Source organism: Mandrillus leucophaeus, unplaced genomic scaffold (assembly GCF_000951045.1).
Source record: "Mandrillus leucophaeus isolate KB7577 unplaced genomic scaffold, Mleu.le_1.0 Scaffold1599, whole genome shotgun sequence".
Lineage (NCBI taxonomy): Eukaryota > Metazoa > Chordata > Mammalia > Primates > Cercopithecidae > Mandrillus > Mandrillus leucophaeus.
The window spans coordinates 211,062-229,938 of NW_012101586.1; the positions used below are offsets into that span (position 1 = coordinate 211,062).

At 43.3% G+C, this 18,877-nt stretch overlaps 1 gene segment (V, D, J or C); it reads right to left on the reverse strand.

The window, feature by feature from the left end:
* Window positions 1–6,775: 6,775 nt before the first annotated feature.
* On the reverse strand, window positions 6,776–7,523 carry LOC105536460. The segment is given in 2 exon segments: window positions 6,776–7,325; window positions 7,450–7,523. Coding segments are annotated over 2 exon segments (402 nt in total).
* Between the last annotated feature and the right edge of the window lie 11,354 nt (window positions 7,524–18,877).

Sequence of the window (18,877 nt, forward strand, 5' to 3'; positions counted from 1 at the left end):
TGGGTCCACGTCAATTGCTAAGCCCACCACCATCCACATCTCCACCCACCATAAGCCAAGGCAGTCTAATTGGACAATAGTTGACCTCTCCTGTATTCCCCTCATGCTCCCATTCCTGCAGTCTGTCCAATCTTGAATTCTGCACTGTGGGGAATAGAAAGTTTATATCATCCTTTACTTTCCCAGTGATTCATGGAAAATACTACATCTTTAATATTCTACATCTTTCAGGATTTGCTTTTTATTTTTAAAACCAACTTTTAGAATTTCAAGAACTCCCTTTTTCTATCAGCGAGAGGCTATTGTTCTAAAAAAATTTAGTATTAGGATCTTGCATCTGACATGAAATTACAAAATCTATTTGACATTCACAACCAAGGTGTTACTTATTGTCCTCAGCCAGCTCCCTCTGAGGTTAACTAGTGCAGAATGCCATCTCTACTCTCTTACGGAGTGAGTAATGAGTGCTAAATAGAAAAACAAGGAAGTTGAAAAGGTAGGAAAGCACTTGGATTTGGATAAAACTGAGCACAGATTTGCACCCATTGTATCTCACACCTTTAACAGGGGCCAAGGCATCTCAGCCTGGTGCAGTCGCAGAGGAAGTGGATTCAACTGCATCAGCATCAGTGGGCTTCAGCCTGGGGTTCGGGGGAGTATTACTGATGCCTGACTGGGAGTGCTCAAATCACTGTGGTGGATCCCCTGCATTCACCCTCCTGCTACCTATTCAGGGGACTGAATTATAAGAAACTTACTCATTTAGAGGGAAAAAGGGAAATTTCCTATTTGCCCTCTAAAGGTTTGCAGAAAATGAATGGACAAAACACAAATTAATAGAAGAAAGAGGCAAAAAATTCTGTAAAAAGCAGGGGGAAAATCACAGGGTCTCACTCACTCGGTTGCCCAGCATGAAGTGCAGTGGTGTGATCGTGGCTTATTGCAACCTTGAGTTCTCAAGTGCAAACAGTTCTCCAACCTCAGCCTACGAAGTAGCTGGGATAACAGGGGTGTGCCACCATGCCCACATACATGGATATTTGCTGGAGAGGAGATGGAGACTCTGTCCTGGATGTGAGACAGGTGGCTGGCATCTGGGTAAGGATGACGTTCCCTCATTGCTAAAGAGTAAAAGAGGAAAGTGTCATTGATAGTGCAAGGCAGGGACACGCCCTGACCCAGTGAGGTCCAGAGGCTTATACGTCCTTCATAGGCGAGTGAGAAGAAGAGAGTGTAGGCAACCCAGGGGAAACAAGTGACCTAAAATAAAGGAAAGAGGTCATCAAAAGTGTAGATGTATTAGTCAGGGTTCTCTAGAGTGACAGAATTAAAGGACTATGCACATAAATATATGAAGGGAGTGTGATGGTTAATAGTGTGTGTCAACTTGATAGGATTGAGGGACACAAAGTATGGAACCTGGGTGTTTCTGTGAGGGTGTTGCCAAAAGAGGTTAACTTTTGAGTCCGTGGGCTGGGGAAGGCAGACCCCACCCGTAATCTGGTAGGCACAATCTAATCAGCTGCCAGCAAATATAATGCAGGCAGAAAGTTTGAAAAAGAGAGACTGGCCTATCTCCCAGCCTACATCTTTCTCCCATGCTGGATGCTTTTTGCCCTAGAACATTGGACTCCATGTTCTTCAGTTTGTGACTCAGACCGGCTCTCCTTTCTCATGGATTTGCAGACAGCCCATTGTGGAACTTATGATCCTTTAAGTTAGTAAACATCCATATATATATATATATATATACACACACACACACACACACACCCCTATATATATATGTGTGTGTGTGTATCTATCTATCTATCTATCTATCTATCTATCTATCTATCTATCTATCTATGTATCTATCTCCTGTTAGCTCTGTCCCTCTAGATGTCACTCACTAATACAGGAGGTTTATTAAGTATTAACTCACTCAATCACCAGGTCTCACAATAGGCCATCTCCTGGCTGAGGAGCAAAAAGAGCCGACCAGAGTTCCAAAACTGAAGACCTTGGAGTCCATGTTTGAGGACAGGAAGCATCCAGCACAGGAGAAAGATGTAGGCTGGGAGGCTAGGCCCATCTCTTCTCACATTTTTCTGCCTGCTATTTTCCTGCCTGTATAGTCTAGCTGTGTTGGCAGCTGATTGCATTGTGCCCACGAAGATTAAGGGTGGGCCTGCCTTCCCCAGCCCACTGACTCAAATGTTAATCTCCTTTGGCAACACCCTCACAGACACACCCAGGATCAACACTTTACATCCTTCAATCCAATCAAATTGAAACTCAGTATTAACCATCACCAGCCCACTCCTTGTCAACTGGAACCCACACACATTTCCTGAGATCAAACATAATGTTAAAATACAGACAATAGTAAGGTCATGGTTACCTCTAACATAATACAACTATGCTTCCTACAACTGGAAATGCACCAATCCCCAACCCAAAAACTATTACACAAAATGAACAATACCTAAATGCTCATATGAGGTCAATAAATCTTATGTCACCTGATAGAGAAACCGGAAATGAAGATAATTTCTTAGTACAAGTGTATACGTGCACAAATATGTTTTTAACAAAAGAAGAAGGAAATACTCATGATAGTTCCAGTCCTCATTTCTGCAGCTGGTCACGTGGTTGTAGCTGATATTGATCACTACCTTCTTCCACTATTCATTCTGTATTCCCTTTGCCTTCAGCAAGCACCTCAGGAAGTCGTGACCCAGAAAGGATCTCGACCATTTTTAGTCCTACCTGGATTGGGTATAGTTTCCCATCGACCTTAATCAGAGTGCATGATAATACCAAGAGACGCCCTAATGAATCTCCTATATTCCATACACACTCTTCGTCACTTCTATTGTGGAGTAGTGGACTGAGTTCATCTTGATAGTCTGGGTCAATCACCGCAGCCAACATTGTAACACCATTCTTAGCCTGTTGACTTAAAGGTAGGAGGAGCCCAAAGTGTCCAGGTGGCCAACTTAACTTCCGGTTTAATGGAATCATTATTGTGTCTCCTGGTGGCAGCGTTCTTCCCTCTAGAACTAAGATGTCTAGCCCAGCAGAACATAATGTCGCCGGAACAGAAAGCAAACATTTTGCTAGTGGATCACTAGAGGTAATAGTGAATGGTTTCACTTTCACTTCCACCCCTTGAATCCTGGATCTGTGAATCCTGGCTATGGGAGAAACAGTACCATACAGTGGGTGCTGATTCAGAGCATACATGGCCTTCTGGAGTACTTTGCTCCAGCCCTGCAAAGTATTGTAACCTAGTTGATGTAAATGTGACCTCAAAAGGCCGTTCCACCATTCTGTCAAATAAGCTGCTTCAGGATGATGGGGAACATGGTAAGATCAGTGAATTCTATGAGCATAAGCCCATTGCCCCACTTCTTTACCTGTAAAGTGAGTGCTTGGTCAGCGGTAATGCTGTGTGGAATACTGTGATTGTGGATAAGGCACTGCTTGAGTCTATAAATGGTAGTCTTGGCAGAAGTATTGTGTGCAGGTAGGCAAACCCATATTCGGAGTAAGTGCCTATTCCAGTGAGGACAAACCTCTTTGCTTTCCATGATGGAAGAGGTCCAATATAATCAACCTGCCACCTGGTAGCTGGTCGATCACCCCACAGAACGGTGCCATACAAAGGATTCATTGTTGGTCTCTGCTGCTGCTGGCAAATTGGGCACTCAGCAGTGACCACAGACAGTACAGTCTTGGTGAGTGGAAGTCCACGTTGCAGAATCCATGCATAACCTCCATCCTTCCCACTATGGCTACAATGTTCATGGGTTCATTGGACGATGACAGGGGTGTCTGGGGAAAGAGGATAAGTGGTATTCACAGAATGGGTCATCTTATCCACTTGATTATCAAAATCCTCCTCTACTGAAGTCACTTGTTGGTGAATGGGATACAAATATCTTCACAGTTTTTGACCACTCAGAGAGGTCCATCTACATACTCCTTCTCCAAATTTCTTTGTCACCAATTTTCCAACCATGCTTCTTCCAATTCTATGACCATCCAGCCAAACCATTGGCTACAGTCCATGAATCAGTATATAATCACACATCTGGAAAATTCTCCTTCTATGCAAAGTGCACAACCAGGTGCACTGCTCAATGTTCTGGCCACTGGGAAGATTTTCCTTCACCACTGTCCTTCAGGGATGTCCTAGAAAGGGGCTGTAGTGCTTCAGCTGCCCACTTTCAGGTGGTACCTGCCTATTGTGCAGAATCATCTGTGAACCAGGCCCTAGTCTTCCCTTCCTCTGTCAGCTGCTCAAAGGGAAGTCCCCGTGAGGTCATCGGTGCAGGCTGTGGGAAAGAAGACAGGGTGGCAGGAGTGGAGATCATGGGCATTTGGGCCACTTCCTCATGTAACTTACTTGTGCCCCCAGGACCTGTTTGAGCCCAATCACTTATATACCATTTCCATGTGATGATGGAATGCTGCCGCGCATGACCCACTTTATGGCTAGGCAGTTCAGGTTACATGGTGACTTGTTGACCCATAGTCAAACGTACAGTTTCCACCAAAGCCCAGTATAGGACAAAAGCTGTCTCTCAAAAGGAGAGTAGTTAACTCCAGAAGATGACCGGGCCTTGCTGCAAAATCCGAGAGTCTCCACCATGATTCACATATGGGGGTCTGCCAAAGCCTCAAAGCAGCATTCCTATCTGCCATGGACACCTCGAGGGGACCCGGCCTCCCCTTCATTCATGGGGTTCTTGATCTTTAAACTGCCTCAACTCTGGAAATTGATTGAGGGGCCATGAATCTCTGTTTTTACAATTCCAATTAGTCTTTTATCTCTTTGACCTGAAGTTTCCTCCTTACATAAATTAAGTAGGAATGCATTAGGCTTCCTATCAGTTTCACTTCTAGGAACGTTGTGGTTAATTAGCCAATGCCAGAACTCTACATGAGTTACACTGTTCAGATTGCTGCTTTGTCTTTTCTGACCATTACAGTAGCTATGCCCACAATGCCTTTGAGGGTTGTGTGTGACCACTTGGCCCCTGCCGCTTCAGGATACAATTATTCCAAATTGTATTTAAATTTTATAATTGAGTAAGTACAGTTCTCACAGCTAGATCTGACAAACAGAGAAAAGACATTACAGGGCTCTTCAAAGATGCAGGTGCTGCCCTCAAAAATCTATTTTGCAAGGTGTTTGTCAAGGGTATTAGGTACAGAGTCACTAAACTCCTTGCCTCTCACGAGAGATGATTCATTAGTGTCAAATGCATTTATTTTGCATAGCTCTTTAAACTGTTCATGCCAAGGACTATCAATGTTCTCCATACTATTAAAAGTAGAGTCCTTAGCGTTTTGGGGTCTAATCATACTTAGCAGCCAAATCCAAAAACCCCAAAACCAACAAAAAACTCCATTCTTAATATTCTGTTCCTATAGAACCATTCCTGGTACCAAAATCTGTATTAGTGAGGGTTCTCTACAGGGACAGAACTAATAAGTTCATGTATTAGTTATATATGTGTGTGTGTGTGTGCATGTGTGGGTGTGTGTGTATATATATACACATATATGTATGTGTGCATGTATATATACATACACATATATATACACGTGTGTGTGTGTATATATATATATATGAAAAAAAATATTAACTTACAGGTTCACAAGGTCCCACTGTAGGCTGTCTGCAAGCATGAGGAGGGAGGAGCAAGGAGAGTCAGCTTGAGTTTCAAAACTGAAGAACTTGGAGTCCAATGTTCGAGGTCAGGAAGCATCCAGCACAGGAGAGAGATGTAGGCTGGGAGGCTGGGCAAGACCCACTTTTTCAACTTTTTCTGCCTGCTTCATATTCACTGGCAGCTGATTAGATGCTTCATATTCACTGGCAGAGATAGATTAAGTGGAGGGGGGGAGTCTGCCTTCCCCAGCCTACTGACTCAAATATCAATATCCTTTGGCAGGACCCTCACAGGCACACCCAGGAGCAATGGTTACATCCTTCAACCAAATTAAATTGACAATCAGTATTAACTATCACAAGATTACAGACCTGAGCCATCACACATAGCCTTCTTGCATATTTCATACAATTTTCTGATTTTCCCATTTTATCTGTGACTTGATAACATTTTCCAGCTATGACCCCAAACTCATAATACTTGAAAAGGACATTCAAATGTATTTTGCGACAATTCGTAACTGGCAATATGTTGAGCCTTGTGGAAAGACTCACCTTACTTCCTTGTCAGCTGTCAATTCCCCATCATTACTATCACTTCTGGGAGCACACTTTCCTTTTCTCCCAGAAAAGGACACAAACTCCTTTTCTCTCTATGGTTTCTTTAGAGTTGCTCAATGAGATTGCAATAAGTTACAACTTACCACAGTCATGAGATTGGGAAGTCAGAATGGTGGATTCATGTAAACTGACATCTGAAGTAAAACACATGCAGTTAGGTGTGAACTGGAGAATCACCTGAAGACGTGATGCAGGCAGCTGAGAGCATCAGCAACCCCACCCTGGGCTTCCCAAACAGGTCTGAGGGCCATCACACGGTACTCAGCACATACCACCAGGGGCAGGGGCACTCCGGCTTCTGGAGGAGGACCTGAGAATCCCCTGTCTCTAGTACCTGCTTCATGAATAACATATGGTAGACTTCGGAAAGACAGTGGTTTAGACTCTAATTTATTGAACTTGAACAATTTCTCCTTGAAATACTGAGAATAGCTTCTCTTTTGCTGTAGAAATTCCAATTGTCCCATAACACAGACTATCCTCAGGTGAACTTATCTCTCTTATTTATTCTGCCAAGACAGACATTGTCACGTCTTTTCTGCTGGGGATGAGGGAGAAAGAGGCTTAGGGTTCAGAGGAACCTCCCTGGCCCCCTCTAGGAAAATCTCCCAATGACTTTCAAAACCTGACTGAGTGTGAGAAATGCCCTCAGCAGACAGAGGCACCAGAAGGAGCCCTGGGGCAGCACAGCCTCACACATCTGCTTCCTTGGGGGTTTCTGTTATGACTTGTAACACTGTGGGAGGGTTACTATAACCCTGTTGACAGTAATAAGTGGCAAAATCTTCAGGCTGCAGGCTGCTGATGGTGAGAGTGTAATCCGTCCCAGATCCACTGCCACTGAACCGAGAGGGAATCCCACTTTGCAAACTGGATGCACCATAGATCAGGAGCTTAGGAATTTTCCCTGGTTTCTGCTGATACCAATTTAAATAATTGCTAAGGCTTTGACTCGCCTGGCAAGTAATGGTCACTCTGTCTCCTACAGATGCAGACAGGGAGGATGGAGACTGGGTCATCTGGATGTCACATCTGGCACCTGAGGTTGGAAACATAAAAACAAATATTCTTACAGTTAATCATGTTATCAGAGGATTTACCTGAAGAGTCAGACAGTACAGAGCACACTGAGTGAGTACATTCTTAGTGTTCTCCTTCCTTACCTGGGAGCCAGAGCAGCAGGAGCCCAAGGAGCTGAGCGGGGACTCTCATGTCCATGCTGTGTCCTGACTGAGACTGACTCCTGCACAGGGTGTGACCAGCCTATAAAAAAGTCTTCGGGGCAGAGGGTTGTGCTCTGGGAACATGCAAATCAGCAGGGGATGGGACAGACTGGGCACAGCTGCAGGGCTGGCTCATCTCAGCAACTCAGCACAGGGGCAGTGTCCCCAGAGTCCCAGGTCAGACTAGGACAGCGCAGATTTACCTTGAGAGAATACCTTTCTCCTTGGGGACCATACGGTTACAGAACATATTTTTTGAGTTAATTTTCAAAATTGTAATGAACCTAAGACTAGAACTCATTTAATTTTAAATGAACCTAAGACTAGATTAAATAACATATTTTACACTTGTGTTAGGAGTGTATAGGAAAGCATCATTTTTGGCAGAAAATTCATAATAAAGTTGTAGAACGTGGGGCTGTCAGAACTTTCAGTTACTCTCGAAGGAACGTGATGAGTGTGACAGTATTTAGTGCGATACTAACAATGTCTCTGTCAGTGTGACATTGCTTCTTTTTTGAAATGAATATAAAAAGAACTTATCAGAAGCATCTTCAATAAATTCAATAGAATTTACTAATAAACTTAAGACATTGTTCTTAGCAGTACAAGGAAAAACAATTCGCTGAAGATGCACAAAGATGATAACTGTGTCATGCGTAGATCTGCCGTTAGCCAGAGTGATGGGTCTCTTTAAAGCCCAGGGACAAAATGGGCTGCACCTTATTCTTGGCATGACGATCCCCATATTGCATTCCCTTTCCTGACTTTGGTATAATTTCTTGTGGTTCTCCAGCATGGAGAGCTGACTGGTGATACCAGGTCTGATTATTTCAACCAAAATCTCTGTTTCACTTGCTGACTATAGGAGCCTGGATTAGTATCAACTTGAAGCCCTCTCTGAATCTTGGCTCAAATAATCAATTGTTTCAAAGTAGGATGACAAAGGCCACATCCCCTGAGTAATGCTCTGAGCTGCGCTCCCCACCAGCCTGTTTCTGGGGTCTCGGGAGCATCTGCCCAAGAACCTGGCTTTCTGGAGAGCAGGTGAGGGGGAAGCCCTGGGGAAAGGCCAGGTCAGTGAACCTCTCTCCTTAGTGAGGGTGGCTGCTGCCCAACGCATGTTCTTGCCGTGCACCAGGGCATCATCCTGACCCAGATGTCAACCTCCCTGTCTCACATCCATTTAGTGAGAATCTCCATCTTCTGCCAAGACACTGCCCATGTAGATGAAAAAGTATTTTGCACCCAAATACATCTTAAGCACTGATTTGAACCTCAATACTTCACACTGCTGCTTTTCCCCAGGACAAGTCATCCTTACTGAACAGCAGGGGAAGTGGAGTCAATTACATGTGTATCAGTGGACTGAGAAATACTCCAGGGAGAAGTTCTCATGCACGACTACCAGTGGCCAGACCAAGGTAGTGCAGCCTGTGCACAAACCTCCTGCTGCTTTTCCAGGGGACTGGATTTCTGGGAAATGGCTACCAAACAGGCTACCAGGATCCAGATATCCAGATTCAGAGAGATACATCTCTGGATTCAAATGCACTTCTTTCTTTCTGCATAATTTTAGCAGTCATTGTTACTACGCCTTGGGGGTTCATGTCATTACACTCCAGCTGACTCTCTATGGCCCTTTCTCCTCATCACTGCTCTATCTGAACCTGGGGAAGGCAGCTCAGGCTGCAAATGAGGCAAACATCATGGCCTGGAATTAGCATCCTCTAGGATGGCTGTCAATCTCTGATGACAAAGGAGGTGTACACATACCCCAGCTCCCTCACCTCTCAGGTGGAATAACAGAGGCCTTTTTCCGGAGTTTCCATGAGGGCTTGAGCTCTCGTCATCCTCAGAGGTGGCTCTTTGCTGAGGTACCTTTCACTTTCCCTTTCCCTCCTCTCTTCCCTTGCTCACTTGCTTATTTCCTGCACATTGAAAATATACTGGCTGCATGGGAATCTTTGGCATCCTTCTCACTGAGGGGACCCAACCTAATGCATTGGAAAAATCCTCATTCTTGGAGGGCATCATTTTAATGCATAGGGAAATTCCTAAAATTTAAGAAATCTTTAAATTCCCTTTGCCAATCTTTCTTAGATTTGATTTTAGCAGAGATTCATTTTTTCTAGGTCACAAAATCAAAGAAGCCTTCCACAAATGGCTACACACCATGGAGTCCACATAGAGCAGAGAGTCCGAATCCCCCAGAATTTGACATCCACACATCAGAGAGTCCTAGAGTCTCAGATTTTTTCTAGGTCTATTGCCTCATAAATCTGCCTTGTGATATTTTTATTCTACTTTAGGGGAACACCATCGTGGGGATGATGAAAGTTGTTTGGGGAATGAATCATACGCCCCTCCTAAAGACATCATTGTCCTAATATCTGGAATCTATGATTATTACTTAGTAATATGTCAAAAATAACTTGGCAGACATGGTTAAGTTGAGAATTTTGAAGTCAGGAGAGTATCCTGAATTATCTGGGTGAGACCAGCATAATCACAAGGGTCCTTATAATAGGGAGGGAGGAGCATAACAGCCAGAGGGGACATCGGACAACGGAGAGTGAAACTGGAGTGATGGAGGAAACGGCCTTGGTGCCAGGAACCTGGGAACATCAAAAAGATGGGACACTCGATATTGGATTCTCTCTCTTGAAGACTCCAGAATTAATAGAGCCCTATTACTCCTTGATTTTATTTCATTGAGACTTCTGACCTCTAGAAATGTAAGATAATACACTTGTGTTATGTGGAGCCAGTAAGGCTGTGGTAATTAGTTACAGCAGCAACAGGAAACCAATGCAAGGGGAAAGGGTGTGTTTTACTTCCCTAGTGTATCACTGTCCTAGTTCTCCCAAATAGTTATATGTTGTTGTCTTTTGCTGTCAATTTCAACAAGAGACAGAAACCATTTTTTCTATGAGGAGAGCTGCACCACAATTCTTCTTACATAGAAAGTGTCTTGAGTAATTCTGTGGGTTAAGTTTTGTACAATCTTGGTATCTGGGAGCCTGGAAGTCACCTCTCACAGCACATGAGCAGAGGAGAGGGCTGTAGGTTTGTTGTTTTAACATTCATAGGGAAAATTAGATGTACAAGACCCAATCATTTTTTTATATATACTTTAAGTTCTAGGGTGCATGTGCACAATGTGCATGTTTGTTACATATGTATACATGTGCCATGTTGGTGTGCTGTACCCATTAACTTGTCGTTTACATTAGGTATATCTCCTAATGCTATCCCTATCTCCTCTCCCTACCCCACAACAGGCCCCAGTGTGTGATTTCCCCACCCGGTGTCCAAGTGTTTCCACTGTTCAATTCCCAACTATGAGTGAGAACATGTGGTTTTTGGATTTTTGTTCTTGCGATAGTTTGCTGAGAATGATGGATTTCAGCATCATCCATGTCCCAAGAAAGGACATGAACTCACCCTTTTTTATGGCTGCAAGCAAGGACTGAGTCAGAGAGATGGGGGTGGCAGAGGAGACTAAATGTGGTCAGGGCCATGCAAGATGTGACTCTGCTGCCATATCTGAAGGAAAGGTTCTTGGTGTTTGTAAAGGCTTTGAGCAAGTTGTGCTTTGTAGACAAAACTGTAGAAGGGTCTGGGTTCAAGCTTAGTGTCAGCGTGATGGGGACTAGAATTCGCAGTGAGCTTGTGTTAAGAACTCCACCATGCATTTCTGGCTTTGTCTCTTCTCTGGTTTTATAGGTGGTGGGTTCCTCTATGGAATGAATGTGGCTCTGTGGAAGGAACATAGTTGTGGTCAGACAGACCTAGATTCCAAGTTCAGCTTCAACAACTGCTGACCAAGTGACTTTTATGCAAATCAGCCATGTGCTCTCATGAACAGTTTCCTCATGTGTGTAATGGGGCACTGAGGGTATGAAAGGGGTCCTGAGGGTTCCACCAGCTGACACACCATGAAGTGAACATACATGTAGAGACAGACACACATACACACACGAGGAGTATCTAATGCCCCTTTTATGCATCCTTGAGTAACTCAGAATGTTATGTGAGATACTACCAGTCATGTCATTTTCAACTAAAATTATCAATGTTTATCTTATAACTAAGAGATGCCTCTCTGTACACTGTAGGTTTCATGTGCATTTCTTCAATCACAAAATTTTTCACCAATCTATTTATGTCTAATATCAGAAAGTTAAGCAAGGAGATTGAAAAACCACCACAGCACCTGTAGTCTGGATTTTCCCAGAACCCCATTTGTGTTAGTGTCCTTGGGCTCCTGTAACAAGTTCTCAAAAATGTGGTAGCTTCAAACAACAGGAATGGAATCTCTCATAGTTCTGAAGACCAGAAGTCCAGAATCAGTTTCACTGGGCTAAGATCTTGGAGACATCGGTTCTAGCTCCTTCAGAAGCTCTAGGAAGGAGTCTGATTTAGCTCTTTCAGCTTCTGGTGGCTCCAGCTCTCCTTGGATGTGGACACATTATTGCCATGTCTATCTCTGTGTTCAGATTGCCTTCTTCTCTTCAGTCTATGGTAAATGTCTCTCTACCTCTTTTTTTCTCAGGACTCTTGTGTTTGCATTTAGGGCCCACTTGATTAATCTAACATCATCTCCCTGTTTCAAGTTCCTTAATTTATACCTGCAAAAGCCCGTTTCCCAAATAAGATACAGGCATATGTTTCTTGGAATGAAACCTCACTATTTGGGGATGATACTCAGCACTACACCGTCATAGATCAAGGTCTCAGTTTTAGTCCTATACACACATCACAAGCTCAAACTCTTTCTCACTCTCTCTCTCCCCATACATCTTGTCTTCCTCATTTTCTCAAGGTCATAAATCACTTCACTTCCTTAGGTGTATACAGTGACACCTATAAACAAATAAGTATCTGAGAAAATTCTCAATGAATTTAGAAATTTATTTGGTCAAAGTGAAAGACATACAAGTGAAACAGCCTCAGAAGGTCTTGAGAACATGTGCCCAAGGTGGTTGGGCTAAGTTCACTTGATGTGAGATATTACCAGTCATATGTCATTTTCATCTAAAATTATCAATATTTATCTTACAACTAAGAGATGCCTCTCTGTACACTGTAGGTTTCATGTGCATTTCTTCAATCACAAAATTTTTCACCAATCTATTTATGTCTAGTGTCAGAAAGTTAAGAAAGGAGATTGCAAACCAACACAGCACCTTTCATCTGGATTTTCCTGGAGCCCCATTTGTGTTAGTGTCCTTCGGTTACTGTAACAAGTTCTCAAAAATGTGGTAGCTTCAAGCAACAGGAATGGAATCACTCATAGTTCTGGAGACCAGAAGTCCAGAATCAGTTTCGCTGGTACAAGGTCTTGGAGTCGTCAGGTCTAGCTCCTTCAGAAGCTCTAGGGAGCAGTCTGATTTAACTCTTCCAGCTTCTGGTGGCTTCCACTCTCCTTGACTGTGGACACATCACTGCGATCTCTGTCTCTGTGTTCACATTGCCTTCTCCTCTTCAGTCTATAGTAAGTGTCTCTCTACCTCTTGTTTTTCTCAGGACACTTGTGTTCGCATGTAAGGCCTAGCTGATTAATCTAAGATCATCTCCTTGTTTCAAGCTCCTTAATTTACACCTGCAAAAGCCCTTTTCCCAAAAAAAATACATATATATTCTTCTTGGAATGAAACCTCACTCTTTGGGGATGATACTCAGTACTACGTCATTACAGAAACAGTTCTCAGTGTTAGTCCTGTACAAACATCACTATCTCTCTCTCTCTCCACACATCTTGGCTTCCTCCTTTTCTCAATGTCATAAATCTCTTCACATCCTTAAGTGTGTCCAGTGATACCCACAAATAAACAAGTATCTGAGACAAGTCACATTCATTTTAGAAATCTATTTGGTCAGTTAAAGACGTATGAGTGAAACAACCTCAGGATGTCTTGAGAATGTGTGCCCAAGGTGGTTGGGCTACAGCTTGGTTTTACACATTTTCGGGAGACATAAGATGTCAATCAATATGTGTAAGCTGTACATTGCTTTGATATGGAAAGGCAGGACAGCCCGAAGGAGGGGGCGTGTTGCGGACTTCCGGGTCATAGGTGGATTCAAAGATTTCATAAAGGAGGAAAGAGTTTATCTAATGACCTGTAATCAACAGAAGGGAGTTTCTAGGTTTAGAAAAATGGTTGTGGAGCCAAGGTTTCATTATGAAGATGAAGCCCCCAGGTAGCAGGCTTCAGAGAGAATAGATTGTAATTGTTTCTTAACAGACTAAAAGGTGCCAAACTCTTAGTTAAATCTCTCTGGGTCAGGAAAGAGACTTAAAAAGGGGTAGGAATTTCTACAGAATATAGATTTTTCCCACAAGAAACAGCTTTGCAGAGACATTTTCAAATACATCAAATAACAATATCTTGGGGAAAATACTTTGATTTCTCCTCGAGCCTGGTATCTGTCATGTTGGTATCTTACTACTATAAAGAGTTTGCTTTGTCAGTCTCAAGGTCTCTGTCTTAATATCAAAAACTGGTCAGTTGTGTCTGAATTGTAAAGGATGGTAGGTAAATTAAGGCATATTCAATCATCCATTCCCATCATGGCCTGTACTTGTATTTCAGGTTGATTTTGGTGTATTCTTGGCTGAGAGGAGGAGTTTATGCAATTGGCTAGAGAGAATATAGTGTCATTTTTGGTTTACACACCTGTGTCCAGGTAAGAGGGACTCACACAGGAGGGCTTGCACAGAACCTGGCTTGCAGGGCTGCTTACAGACCGGCTCTGTCTCCTGTTGTCATGCACAAGGAAGGACACAGCCAATGACTACCTTCAGCCAACCGGGGAGAACCTGTGTCTGCAGAGGGCTGTCATGAGCTATGAGTCCAGCTAACTGTGATTGTCTTCAGAGGCCTGCAGTCCTCAGCTTTCATGTGAGTTGTGTTGGAACTGGCTCAAAGAGCATCCACCAGGATTCTTATGAGAATATCTCATTCACAGAAGGCAGTGGGTGATATGACAGCACAGAGGGACTCTGTGGGGCCAGCTGCATGGAGCACTCTGGGAGAGTCACTGGCACCCGGGCTAGACAGAGCTTCTTGCAACTTCTGAAGCACACGGATTCAGATCTCTTAACATCATTTTGAAGGACTATTTATTATTCAGAAGGCAGCCATTGTAATAAACTACGATAACTTATGTAATAACTAGGAAGGAAAATGTGATATTTTGGCCAGGTGCGGTGACTTACCCCTGTAATCCCAGCACTTTGGGAGGCCGAGGCGGGCGGATCACGAAGTCAGGAGATTGAGATCATCCTGGCTAACACGGTCATACCCGTTCTCTACTAAAAGTACAAAAAATTAGCCTGGCGTGTTGGCGGGCGCCAGTAGTTGCAGCTGCTCGGGAGGCTGAGGCAGGAGAACGGTGTAAACCAGAGAGGCGGAGGTTGCAGTGAGCTGAGATAGCACCACTGCACTCCAGCCTTGGCGACAGAGCAAGACTCCATCTCAAAAAAAAAATAAAAATAAAAATAAAGTAATATTTTATTGCTAAGACAATTACAAGATAACAAACAAAAATAGCATGAAGGAAAAGAGCAACCCTAGACTGAGGGCTTTGGGTAAGAGCTTGAGACTCAGTAGTGAATCCCCTGGGCCATCTTCTGTCAATAGAGAGGGACAATCAGGAAAGGGAAATGTGCAGTAGAGGCAAAATCATGGTTAATAAAAGAATCCTAAGAGAAAACAAGAGTCTCCTTCCTGAGCATCAGGTTGGTGTCAGGAAGATGAACATAATCCCCACATTCCAGGTCTTACACTTTTCAGCAATTAGGGCTCAGGATGAATTCAGAAGACACCATTCACTTCACAGCAGATGGGGACAGAGTCAAGGCAGCGGTGAGAGGCAAGGCTGGGCTTTCAGTCTCAGAGCACAGAGCAGGTTCCCCACTGCTCCGCAGCCTGATGTCTCCTCTTATATGTTCCAGATGTTCCACCTCATTCTTGCCTTAAGGGTCCCAATTTGTTAATGTGACAGTAGCCCTCTTCCTTTCCCAGGGTTTGTTAGAACTTGGTTCTCTTTTGTGTATTGTGGGATTTCTTTGCCATCTAGAGGCAGGTTTTTGGCATAGCAGTTTATAGGCTTTTTCTACTTGTGATATTGAAAATAATTACATAAATAAATTCATCATAAATAATAAATTGACTTAATGTATCAAATCAGTAAAAAAAAAAAAAAGATGAGTTTAAGAGCTTAACAGGAATCTGATGAGGTTAAATAGAGAAATTAAGTGGAGGACAGCGCAACAGATTATAATTTTTTTAATTGACGACATTTTGGGAGTAATTATCATATGGTAAATAACAACTTGAAATAAGCTGCTAAAATACAATTTTATACTCAAACATTATTTCCAAGAATCATATAAATACATTTTCCGATTAAAAGACACAAAAAAATGTGGGTTTATCATCAGGTGCACTCAATGGAAGATTTCTCAAATGTGTACTTGGAACAAAAATAACATTTATTTCTATTTGCAAGTTCAAGATTTTTGATCTTTAGAATAAAACAACTTTCCGTTCACTCTGTTCCACTCATGCTTCTGAGGATGAGCGTGGGGGCAGCGACTGTGAGGAAGGAGGAAGCTCTGGGCTGAGGGTGGTCGTGCCTCCTGCCCACGTGAGTGACTTCATGGAGAAGAGCCAATGACACCACCAAGGCCACGTGCCTGTCTCTGCACTGCCATGGCACAGACAGAGAAACCTGGTCACACTTGGTCAACTGCAACTAGAGGCTTTTTGTACCAGCCAGTTTTGATTCTCTTTGTATCTTCTCTCAGGTTTAGGGGATAGTTCACCTTTCACCATTTGTTTTCACAGCATAGCCGTTTGTTACATCAGCATTACATAAGTTGTTTCTTTGTTAAATATATCTAACCATCTTGAATGGGTTGGGACTAATCCTGTGTCTCATGGCAAAGCAGAAATTCAAGATCATTAGAAGCTGTCAATCACATGAGGGCTAAAGATGACGACAACATTGCTTAGTTCTGGGTCATACTACTTACAATATATATTTTTTTTTTGATAGAGTCTCACTCTGTTGACCAGTTTGGAGTGAAGTGACATGATCTCAGCTCACTGCAACCTCCGCCTCCCATGTTCAAGTGATTCTCCTCCCTCAGCCTCCTGAGTAGCTGAAATTACAGGCGCATGCCACCACACCTGGTGAATTTTTGTACTTTTAGTAGAGAAAGAGTTTCACCATGTTGGCCAGGCTGGTCCTAAACTCTTGACTTCAGTGGATTCGCCTGCCTCGGCCTCTCAAAGTGCTTGGATTACAGGCGCAAGCCACTGCACCCCATCACACTTTGTGTTCTTTAACTACATTCTTTATAATGACTTTTAAGGTTAATGATGCATTTATCAGTACTTTTAAAAACATAATTGTGTCACTTTTTTTTTTCATTTGCGACTCCAGTGTGATTGATAGGTATAAAAATTTTGCCATACAGTTTTTAAACCTAACAGAAATGGAACTTCAGAATTCTAATCGCACTTACTAAGGAATCACTATCTTGGAATAAACAATTATCTCAAGTGATAAGGGTACTGTATACCCTTAGCCTGAAGCGGATCTTCTTCTGTTGATTCAGTCATTATTTTGTGTCTATCACATTAGGTTATGACATGTAGCTCACATGACTCATTATGGGGTTCAATATCATTTAGAACACTATGTTTAATAAAATCTATGAAAAGCATAGATGCTCCATGCATTGACAACTGAAACATAGAATTCAGATTCATTTTTAGGTAATGATGTAATCATGTGAAAAGAATGCATTTCTGGAGGGGCATGGTGGCTCACGCCTGTAATCCCAGCACTTTGGGAGATCGAGGTGGGTAGATCATGAGGTCAGGAGATTGAGACCATGCTGGCTAATGCAGTGAAATCCCATCTCTACTAAAAATACAAAAAAATTAGCCGGGCGTGGTGGGGGGTGCCTGTAGTCCCAGCTATTCCTGAGGCTGAGGCGGGAGAATGGCTTGAACCCGGGAGGCGGAGCTTGCAGTGAGCCAAGATCGCGCCACTACACCCCAGCCTGGGCGACAGAGCAAGACTCCGTCTCAAAGAAAAAAAGAATGCATTTCTGTTTTCTTTGAAACCTTTTCTTATGAAAACACACTAATAAATTTCCACTCTGAAATAGAACTTAGCCTACGTACTTTCAAAACTTTTAGAATTTGGAAGAAAAATAAAAATCTAACATAATTCTGAGTGTTTCCTTTGTTCTTGAAATAAACTTTTTATTTTTTATCTTTGAGCTTATGCAGTTATTTTTAAAGGCCACTTTTGGAATTGTGAAAACTCGCTTTCCACTTGCCAAATAATAATTAAGAGTAATCATCTTTTGACATCAGGATTTCATACCTGCCGTGAGTTTACAAAGTTTATTTGAATAATCCAAAATCAAACATTTTTACTGAGTGTCCTTAGCCATACTCCCCTGCACACAGCTTGTGTAGAATGCTTTCTCCTGTAAGACACTGGAGAGGAGGGTTTAGTGTGAGTCAGAGAGCAGAATTAGGGAGACGGGAGACAATGAGTTTCCCAATATGACTAGTGTTATCATGTATGAAATAAACCCCGAGCTACTCATTTCCCATATGTGTTCTACTTGTGTTGTCACTCAGCTGCATCCATGATCTGGTTATTCTGACAGCTGCATGAACTTGATAAATGTGGACAAGATGGGGAGGGTGAGGATGTGAGCTTTCATTCACTCTCCCTTCATCATAGCCGGTTGCTCCCAGGGCACGTGGTCCCCATGAATTCTCCTCCTCCTGATGCCTTCCCCAGGCTGTGGCAGCTGGTGGGACCTTAACATGTGGGATCGGAGTTGCTACTGAGGCTCTCATGGACCAGCATCCTCAGCAGGAAACGCCACCCTGACGTCTCCAACAACCTTCTCTTCTGCGGACTCAGAGACTCTGTTCAGCTGCTCCCCAAGACAAGCGGCACGTGCGGGCAGCTGGGCCAACCCAGCAGGGAGGTTTCTGCTCAGGGATGTAGCACTGTGGGAGGAAGCTGTGTACCTTGCTCGCAGTAATAAACCCCAACATCCTCCACCTCCACCCGACTGATTTTCAGTGTGAAATCAGTGCCTGACCCACTGCCACTGAACCTGTCAGGGACTCCAGAGGCCCGGTTGGAAACCAAATAGATCAGGAGCTGTGGAGACTGGCCCGGCTTCTGCAGGTACCAATGCAAATAGGTTTTTCCATCACTATGCAGGAGGCTCTGACTAGACCTGCAGGAGATGGAGGCCGGCTCTCCAGGGGTGACGGGCAGGGAGAGTGGAGTCTGGGTCATCACAATATCCCCA